Raw genomic sequence first — 10,548 nt, 5'->3', positions numbered from 1 at the left:
TGAAGGGAGATGTCCAGGACTGCAGAGCTCCCTCTCGCTCCCAAGAATATCTCAGCCCTGGTTGCTCTGCACCGGCTGGAGTTTCTGAATTGGTTTTGTGGGGAGACCAGTGTCCAGGGTAGGGTGGCCATAATGTCTGAAGGCCAGCCAGGGACACCTGGGGGGGGGAAGGTAGGGGTGTGTGCGCGCGAAGCGTGTGCCGCCGGAAACAGGAAGTGACGTCACTTCCTGTGACGTCATGCCACCACCAGAAACAGGAAGTGACGTCACTTCCTGTGACATCATTTCCCCCGCGCCACCTGCCGGAAGCAGGAAGCGACATCACTTCCTGTGACATCATTTCCCCCGCGCCACCTGCCGGAAGCAGGAAGCGACATCACTTCCTATGACATCATTTCCCCCGCGCCACCTGCCGGAAGCACATGCACTGGGCTATTCCCCAAATACAATGCCATTGCTGACCAAAAAAACCACCCTGAAGTGATGTCATGATGTCAAGACAGTGCTCTAGGATACACCAAAGTTCTGTTTTGAACTATATAGTTTGAGGAAAAGCTTAGAGGGGCCCTCAGATGTCATAACTTCCCTTTTTTCAGAGGAAGTGACATTGTACACTGGTGCACATGTTTGCACTCCCCCAACTCCCTGTTTCCCCCCCACACTGGTTTTTGTAGCAGGGGGAAACAGGGTAAATTGCTATCTGCCTAACATTTGTACAATTCAGCATCGAAAACCCATTAAGTATAACATTACAAATATAAAAAGCAACACAAAGTATATTGATCCTTGTTTCGCAATGCATGTACTTGTGACAAAACTAGTAGTTCTACCACAAAAAATCACAGTATGTATGTGTTTTGCACAACCAGAGGTAAACCTGCTGTGGGTCCTAACTGAAGGCCATTAGGAATATTGCTTTCTTCATATTCTGCTGTTTCTGCTAATCCCCACACTCTTCCACAATTTCCCCAACCCATCCTCATAAAGAAAAATCAGTGAAACATCCTTCATTCAAATACAAAGCTTAAAGACTAACGTTCAGCCACAATCATCCCAGGGCCACTTCACTTTAAAAGATGCCTGCATGGATGGCACTTTCACATATTTCTTTATGTTGCTGCTTGTATTAAAGATTATTATATGCTTCTTATGTAAAGCATTTGCAGTTGCTTTCTGTCTATGTAGAATGATTCAAAATGGTTTTTTTGAAAGATGGGGCATTAACTAGTAGAAGTAGGCTCTATAACAGGGGTGGCCAAATTTGCTTAACATAACAGTCACATAGAATAAATGTCAGATGTTTGAGAGCCGCAGGACATGAATATGAGGAAGAGAAAGTGATAGAGCAAGAGGGAGGGAATGAGGGAGGCAATTTTAAATGCGTTCTCCAAGCCCCGAATCTTGACTGGCTTGACTTGGAGAAGGGAATGCCTTCTGTAAGCTGGCCAACAGGGCGGTGGGGGCTTTGAGAGCCGCATGTAGCTCCTGAGTCGCAGTTTGACCACCCCTGCTATATAATTTAACCCTAAAATAGCATTATGTATTAGAATCAGTTTTGCTAAGCTGACCAAGTTCTTTGTGGTACTCAGAGCAATGTTTACACTGGGCAGACTGGTATTATGGGTAACAGATTACACACAGCAATTGTGACAAATTCTTAGAGCAAGAGCTGAAATGATCCAGGCCTACTTGGAAACTATGGCTATTACCTTAATAGCACAGCCTCTTCTGGTTACTCAATAACGAGGTGAATGGTTACTCAAATAACAAGGCTAAGGCACTCAGTACAGGTTGACATTAGTTAACTAGTGATAAACAGGATAACAGATTCTGTATTAGAGAACCTGCTTGTTTTTCACTTTCCTCCTTGTGTTGCTGGCCATCAGGATGTAAAGATGGAGAACTTCACAGTTGTGTGATTCTGGAAATGTGAATTTTAGTGGGGTTCCAGTGTCACAGTTTGTGGGGATTGATGGCGTGCGAGCATTTCTTCATTCTTATTGCCAAGAAGTTTCTCTCACTAGAGACTCTAGAATCTAAACACATTCACTTGGAAATATTTCTCCTGGGTTTCAGTGGCACTTGTTTCAGGAAAGGTATGTAAGTCAGCAGGTGATTTAATTTGTGAGCAGGCTGTGTGTGCTTTCTGCTTTTAAGTAGATGTAGTGTTGGAAGTGTTGGAATTGCCTAGCTCTGCTTGATGCTAGATCAAAGGGTGTAGCCTCCAGGATTCAAGAGGGATTTCACTATGCACTATGCAGCTTTAAGAGCACAGATGAGAAATAATTATGGAACACCTGCTGGACACATTCATATATTTGCTTGCTGTGGACAGGAGGCAATTTTTCAACCGGTTTAAACAGACAATTAAATCAGACAAATTCATACAAATCAGCCATAAATAAATGCTGTGTTCTGAAAAATACGTGAACACATGAAGCTTCCTTATACTGAATCAGACCACTGGTCCATTATGAGCATTATCTGGCAGCATACAGGTCTTTCACATTACCTACTACCTAACTGGGTGTTTTTTTTAACCTGGAGATGCAAGGGATTGAACCTGGGACCCTCTGCATTCCAAGCACATGCCCTGCCATGGAACCAAAGCCCCTTCTCTGATATAAACTGGTCTGGCAGACATTCAAGTCATTTCGTGTCAAGCCAGATAGACCAGGTCACTGGCTCATATCTGATTGCCACAGCTGACCAATGTAAGTGCAACTTTCAATTACAGCCCTGTTGGATCAGGCCAATGGCCCCTCCAGTCCAACACTCTGTGTCACATAAGAACATAAGTGAAGCCCTGTTGCATCAGGCCAGTGGCCCCTCCAGTCCAACACTCTGTGTCACATAAGAACATAAAAGAAGCCCTGTTGCATCAGGCCAGTGGCCCCTCCAGTCCAACACTCTGTGCCACATAAGAATATAAGAGAAGCCCTGTTGCATCAGGCCAGTGGCCCCTCCAGTCCAACACTCTGTGCCACATAAAAATATAAGAGAAGCCCTGTTGCATCAGACCAATGGCTCATCCAGTCCACCACTCTGGTCACATAAGAACATAAGAGAAGCCCTGTTGCATCAGGCCAGTGGCCCCTCCAGTCCAACACTCTGTGTCACAGAAGAACATACGAGAAGCCCTGTTGGATCAGGCCAGTGGCCCATCCAGTCCAACACTCTGTGTCACATAAGAACATAAGAGAAGCCCTGTTGCATCAGGCCAGTGGCCCCTCCAGTCCAACACTCTGTGCCACATAAGAATATAAGAGAAGCCCTGTTGCATCAGGCCAGTGGCCCCTCCAGTCCAACACTCTGTGCCACATAAAAATATAAGAGAAGCCCTGTTGCATCAGACCAATGGCTCATCCAGTCCACCACTCTGGTCACATAAGAACATAAGAGAAGCCCTGTTGCATCAGGCCAGTGGCCCCTCCAGTCCAACACTCTGTGTCACAGAAGAACATAAGAGAAGCCTTGTTGGATCAGGCCAGTGGCCCATCCAGTCCAACACTCTGTGTCACAGAAGAACATAAGAGAAGCCCTGTTGGATCAGGCCAGTGGCCCATTCAGTCCAACACTCTGTGTCACATAAGAACATAAGGAGGGAAGGAAGGGAGGAGGGAAGGGAAGGGAGGAAGGAAGGAAGGAAGGAAGGAAGGAAGGGAGGGAGGGAAGGAAGAAAGAAAGGAAGGAAGGGAGGAGGGAGGGAAGGAAGGAAGGGAAGGAAGGGAGGGAAGGAAGAAAGGAAAGAAGGGAAGAGGGAGGGAAGAAAGGAAGGCTGCCCCCCCCGCTTTCGGCCCCCTTACCTGCTTCCAGGGTGGCGGTCGGCGGAGAGTCCAGCGGCGGTGGCGGCGAGTCGGGCGGCGGCGGCGAGTCGAGCGGCGGCGGCGGCGGAGAGGCCGGCGCTGGTCGCTGGAGGGCCTCCAACGACCAGCGCCGGACTCTCCGACGCCCTCCCCAGCCTCCACCTGCACTGGAGGGCCCAGCCGCCGAGCAGCTGAGCGGGACGGGGGCGGGCAGCGGCGCAGCAGCCAGGCAAGCCTCCAGCGACCAGCGGAGGCCGCGGAGCAGCCGGCGCTGGTCCCGGAAGGCCTTCCAGAGTCTCTGGAAGGCCTTTCGGGACCAGCGCCGGCTGCTCCGCGGCCTCCGCTGGTCGCTGGTGGCCCTCCAGAGTCTCTGGAGGGCCCCCAGCGACCAGCAGAGGCCGCGGAGAGGCCTTTGCTGGTCGGCGCTGGTCCCGGAAGGCCTTCCAGAGTCTCTGGAAGGCCTTCCGGGACCAGCGCCGGCTGCTCCGCGGCCTCTCCGCGGCCTCCACTGGTCGCTGGGGGCCCTCCAGAGTCTCTGGAGGGCCCCCAGCGACCAGCGGAGGCCCCGGAGAGGCCTTCGCTGGTCGGCGCTGGTCCCGGAAGGCCTTCCAGAGTCTCTGGAAGGCCTTCCGGGACCAGCGCCGGCTGCTCCGCGGCCTCTCCGCGGCCTCCGCTGGTCGCTGGAGGCCCTCCAGAGTCTCTGTAGGGCTTCCAGTGATGGCCACGGAGAGGCCTCCACCACCGCCGCCGGGCCCCGCGCACGGGCGGGGAAGGCGGCGAGTGAGGGAGGGAGCGTCCCTGTGCTTGCGCAGGGGCCCTGCGCACGCGCAGGGACGCTCCCTCCCTCACTCGCCGCCTTCCCCGCCGGCGCCCGCGGCCCACCGCCTCTAAATGGTTCCGGTATAGCTAGCCCGGGAGGCGGGAATAGGGGGCCAGAACCGGGACATTCCCGGGCGCCCGGGACAGTCTGGCCACCCTAGGACTCCAGGGCGTCTAGTCTAGTCTCCCGCGGCGTCACCATGGCACGGATCCTGGTGGCCAGATCAGCTGTATCAAGGGAAGGGGCCATTTTGGGAGGAAGCCTGTTTTGCAACTTCATGAACTTGCATCTCCAGCAATAAGGTTGGGTCTGGTATAATGCTGACCCTCTTAACTGAGTCAGCAACGCTGAGCTGAACCCCATCTACAGGGAGGAACATAACACTGAAGGGGAGACCCCTGAATAATTAATGAATACCCCAATAATTATAATAAATGAAAATATAGTTTGGGGCCTTCAAAAGACAATGTCTGATGCAATATTTAGAGTGTCAGTTGGGAGGCCCTTCAGAGGAGCTTCTGCTAAACTGTTAAAGCCAGGCAGCCCAAATGGGTGTGAGGTGAATGTGTATTGATAGCAGGAAACTCCTAGTTGAATAAAGATAAGCAGATACTGGAAAACTACCAGGGAGAAAGGGGAGGGGGAAAATGAATCAGATAACGTGTAGAGGGTCATCCTGCAGGCCTGCTTTTGCTTAACGCTGATGGTTTGAGAAGTGTCCGGGATTCATTATTTTTGGGAGCCTTGATGCTCAAATGAACCTTGCTATTGGTGCCAAATAGTAAAATACCTCGTTTTCAATCAGTAAGTGTGCACCTCGTTATTTCCCTGCTACAACACCCTTCAAGACATCTGCTTTCCTGACTGGCCAGGAAGGACCTCTGCCCCCTCACTGCCTCCTCCTCCCCCCAGCAGCCCCTGTGCCTTGACCTGTGACCAGTTGAGGCCTCTCCCTCCCATCCCTTCTGCTGGCTGCTCAGGCAGAGCTCCTGCCCAGCCCTTCCCAGTCACGTTCTGGGTTCCAGTTCACCTTGAAATGAACCCACTGAACAGACTGGTCCCAGAAACTGGAGGCCAAGCTCATAACATCCACAGCAGATTTTTAAAAAGCCAAATAGAGAAGGACCAAATAAATATCTTTTTAAAAGCTTAATACTTAATAGAACATAAAACAGTGAAATTAATCCTGATCCACAAAGTACAACATAGAGGCAACCCTGAAACACTTAGATGTCTCTTTACCAGGGTCGGTGATATAACTCCGGTCTCTTGAGTTTTCTTTCTGCTCTTTTTAATATTTTTCCCTCTCCCTCTTCATAGGCAAGTGAACAAGAGTGTCTTTCCACAGGCAGAAGCAACCCAAGAGAAGGAAGGAGATGGAAGAAGACGACCCAGAAAGTCCTGGAACTGGGAAAAGATCGAGGAAAGTTCCCCGTCCCATCCAAGCAGGGAGCGGTGTTGAATTTGGAGAAAGAGCTGTGCCAGAGATTTTGGCTCAAGACACTATGGCCACAGATGAACGCAGCCAATGCTTCCGGCAGTTCTGTTACCAGGAGGCTGCTGGGCCCAGGGAAGTTTGCAAGCAGCTCCATGGACTTTGCAACCTCTGGCTGAAGCCGGAGAGACACACCAAGCAGCAGATCCTGGATCTGGTGATCCTGGAGCAGTTCTTGACTCTCCTGCCCCAGGAAATGCAGTGCTGGGTCAGAGGATGTGGGCCGGAGACCAGTTCCCAGGCAGTGGCCCTGGCCGAAGGTTTCCTCCTGAGTCAGGCAGAGGAGAAGAGGCAGGCAGAGCAGGTGAGGGGCTTTCATTCATTCGTTTCAATTAATGATCTTACGCTAAGGCTTCCTGTCGGATATTTGCAATTTTGCCACTGTGGGAACCATTCTGTTCCTCCATATTCTGTCCTAAAAGTGGCTTCTTGAACAGACCACAGGTTGCTCCTCAAAGCAATCAGATGTTGTGGCACACCCAGCCATAGTTTTTCATGACCCACACAGTCAAAAGCTTTGGTGTAATGTATGGAACGCAGGCTGATTTTCTTCTGAGATTCACTTGTATGCTTCAAAAACCAACATATATCTGCCATCTTATCTCCAGTGCTTTTGCCTTTTCTGAATCCAGCCTGAACATCTGGCATTTCTCGTTCCACAAATGGTAACAGACTTTGCTGTAACATTATAAACATCTTATTGATGCCACAAGAAATGAATGGGAAGGTCCAGTAGTTGCTGCTGTCTTTGATGCCTCTTGTTGCTTGGCGGGGGGTCACAGTGGGAGGGCTTCTAGCCTCACTGATGGACCTCCGGATGGCACTTGGTTTTTTTATCCACAGTGTGACACAGAGTATTGGAGTGGATGGACCACTGGCCTGATCCAACATGGCTTCTCTTATGCCTTCTTTTGTTGGAATTGGAGTATCAATTGAACATTCCCAGTTTGTGGGCCATTGCTTTGTTTTCCATATTTGTTAGCATGTTCTTGAGGGCCCCTTTTTTCTAGACCTTCAAATGAATGTACTGATATCCCATCTACTTCTGATTACTAGTTTCTCTCAGTTGCTCTCAGTGCAGCTTTCCCTTCACTATCTAAAATTCCTCAGTGTGTTGTTCCCATCTTTTCTTGGATATTTCTACCTCTAGATTTTTCACTAAGCTGGGAAGAAAACCCAATTTTGATTCTTGCCCCTGTGGATGAAGCAGCTCTGATGCTGGACGCAGGAATAAGGAGACTGGGAGTAGGTCAGGATCCATCTCCTCCACCTGTTCCATTCCTTCTTACCTGCCTCCCTTGCTATTGTTTCAGATGTGGGGACGATCCATGAAGATGGAAGCAAAGTTCTCTGAGGAAGAAGGAGGTCCTCCATCAGAGAAAGGTCAGAGGGCTCAGGCCCAGGAACATGCCGGAGATGCCCTCTCAAGTGGTAAGGGTGTCCATTCCCCAGATGGGATTGGTGTAATTAGTCAGATTGTTGAGCTGAAGGTTCAAGATAGGACAGAATATTTTTGCAGACTCCACAGGCTTGACGTATTGCCAGATGATGTAGGGTCGGCCACCCCAATTTAAGGGGGAGTAGACAGACTCCTGGAAGGCAGTTCTGTCCTATTTGACATTAATTAAAATTTTCGTCTCTCACCTTCCTTTCGTTGGAGGGTCTCAAAATGGCTCCCAAAATAACAGGAAGAGAAATCTGGGTGCAGCCCTGAGTCATGGTGAATAAATGCAGGCTCCATGTTCTCCTGATCTGGGTGGCCGAGGCGAGCCTTGTCTCATCAGATCCCAGAAGCCAAGCAGGGCCAGCCCTAGTGGGTTCTTGCAGGGGAGACCACCAAAGAAGTTGAGGGGTGCCCTGCAGAGGCAGGCAAGGACATCCTACCTCTGGCCTTGAATACCTGTGAGTTCACGATAAGTCAGCTGCATCTCACACTGCGATCTGAAAGAGTGATTAGGGACTCACGAAAGCTCGTACCCTTCCAAAAAAATTGTTAGTATTTAAAAAATGGCGGACTCTTAGGCTTTTCTTCACCTGGGACTTGACCACGATTTACAAACACACATCCCATGATGTTCTGGGGCAGCATCCCTCTGGAGCCCCATTGTTGGGGCCATGATCTGGTTTTGTTACAAGGCTTTCCAGGGGCATCTGTCAGAAAGAGGATAGTGGACTTGGGATGCCATGACATTTGAGGATGGAGTGTGGGCTGGGGGTGATGCCATGTCGATGTCTTGTCCATCCAGATCAGGGGTGGCCAAACTGTGGCTCTTTCATGCATGTTGTGTGGCTCTCAAAACCTTCACTACCATGTTAGCCAGCTTCTAGAAGGCATTTGCTGGCAGCTTGAAGAATGCCTTTAAAGTTGCTTTCTTTCCACCTCTCCCTCCCTCTTCCCATCTATTTCCTTCCTTGTGGCTCTCTCACGTCTGATATTCCTGTCTTGCAGCTGTCAAACATTTGATGTTTATTCTATGTGGCTCTTACGTTAAGTAAGTTTGGCCACCCCTGATCCACATGCTTGGATGTGAAGTCAGAGCATTAGCAGACACCCTGGAACTCTGTTGGTAATACTCTAGTTTTCAGAGCCTTGGCTGGTGCACTAAAATCACATCATTACAAATTTTCTTGAGCGTAAAGAAGACAAGGTGTGACAACCCCGGGAACAGGGATGTGTGAGACAAAATTCAAAGAAGCGACCAATTCATCCTTTCCTTGTTGTCTCCCTTGCAGGCAGTGAAGAGATGTTGTCGAGCCGTCACTTTTGCAGAGGAGTGGAAACAGCTGCTCCCCCTCTGGTCCAGGTATGGGGGGGAGAATGGAGATAGTCAGGTCCCCCCTCCTTTCTCAAGGAGGTTTTTGATCCTGCTGACAGAGGAGAGGGAGGCTCTGAACCCCGTTTTCTTTACATATACCAAACACTGCATCCTGCATCTTCCCAGAATGCTCCTGTGGAGTATGTAGTCTCTGCCTGGAATGACAGAATCTGATTTTTTTTTTCAGTGTCTCTTTTCCTTTGAGGATGTGGCCGTGTATTTCACCCTGGCCGAGTGGGCCCTGCTAGATCCGGCCGAAAAAGCTCTCTACAAGGATGTCATGAAGGAGAACTATGGAAGTGTGGCCTTTCTGGGTAAGGATCTTTCATAGGTGTCAAGGGTGCAAAATTGCCAAGAGAGACAGTTGGGTGTAGCGGTTAAGTGCACGGACTTTTACATGGGGGAGCTGAGTTTGATTCCCCACTCCTGCACATGCAACTGCTGGTGTGACCTTGAGTCAGACATAACTCTCTCAGAACTGTTCTGCTCAAGAGCAGTTTCTCTCAGAGCTCTCTCAGCCCCACCTACCTCACAGGGTGTCTGTTGTGGGGAGGGGAAAGAAGACTGTTAGCTGCTCTGAGACTCCTTCAGGTAGTGAAGGGTATAAACCCAGCCCTTCCTTCCTTTCTTCTCCTCCTCCTCCTTCTTCTTCCGGCCATTTGGATGATACACGAATCAAAATACAGAACAGCAGTATGTGTCAGGCTCTTTAACTCTATCATATTAAAATTACAGAAAACTAACCAAATGGACTTTTCATACTAATCCCAAAGCCTTTTGTTGTACTGTAGCTAGCATACATTTCAAAGGGGGAAGTTTGAAGTGTTAACTTTGTTTAGGTTGTAAAAGGAGCAAAGGAATGAGACCGTTAGTAGATACCGCAGTCGCCCAGCATCTTCCCAGAGGCAAACAGATAAGCGGAAGCTCTCGTGTGAAAGTTTGCACCTTCACTCCCTGTTGTTTTGAGAATAGTGCTTTTGTTTAGATATCGCTTTGATGTAGATTCCATAAGACTAAGAGACACCCATTCTTAGGTATTATTCTCAACTTCTGTATCCAGCTATGAGTTTCCAATAAAGTAAACATTGTTTCAATGAATACTGCTTTGAGTCTCCATCGCCTGACATTTTGAGACTAATCCTTGAAAAGGGGTTTATCTGAACCGGCCACTTTGAAGTCGAATGGCTAAAAAAGTTCTGGATAACGGAGAACCTCCAGGGGAACCGAAAACACCCCCGTGGCACATCCTTGGACATAGGTGCTCCGCGGGAATCGAATCCCCTTCCTACATCCAAACCTTATTCATCAGCCCGCAGCAGTGGAAGCCGAGGACCTCCACCGCACTGATGGACGCAGCCCTGGGCCGACACAAAACCCTCCTCACCAGACCACCGGTGGGAGAGCCAGGAGAAGAGGTCGACGCGTCACGCAGGGGCCTACCATGCTCAGAGGACGAGGAAGAAGGAGTTGTGGGCCCCGGGAAAGAGGATGAACCCGCCTGCTTGGAAGAGAAAATCTTGGGGAAAGTGAAAACCCAGATGAAAGGGTTGGCGAGGGACCTCCGAAGCGAGATCCAGAGTAATACCCAGGCAGTCACCTGCGAAGTGGGGA

General features: G+C 49.8%; 1 protein-coding gene across 1 annotated transcript; it reads left to right on the top strand.

Moving 5' to 3' along the window:
* The first annotated feature begins 5,967 nt into the window (after nt 1–5,967).
* On the top strand, nt 5,968–8,949 carry LOC132571759 (zinc finger and SCAN domain-containing protein 23-like). Its single transcript, XM_060238553.1, has 3 exons — nt 5,968–6,425; nt 7,435–7,552; nt 8,855–8,949. Exons 1-3 carry the CDS (start codon nt 6,003–6,005, stop codon nt 8,947–8,949), a joined length of 636 nt encoding a protein of 211 aa, XP_060094536.1. The 5' UTR covers nt 5,968–6,002.
* Nucleotides 8,950–10,548: the final 1,599 nt, after the last annotated feature.

This window comes from Heteronotia binoei, chromosome 5 (assembly GCF_032191835.1).
Source record: "Heteronotia binoei isolate CCM8104 ecotype False Entrance Well chromosome 5, APGP_CSIRO_Hbin_v1, whole genome shotgun sequence".
NCBI lineage: Eukaryota > Metazoa > Chordata > Lepidosauria > Squamata > Gekkonidae > Heteronotia > Heteronotia binoei.
The sequence above is the reverse complement of the archived record's forward strand: the minus strand, read 5'-3'. Positions and strand labels throughout refer to the sequence as shown.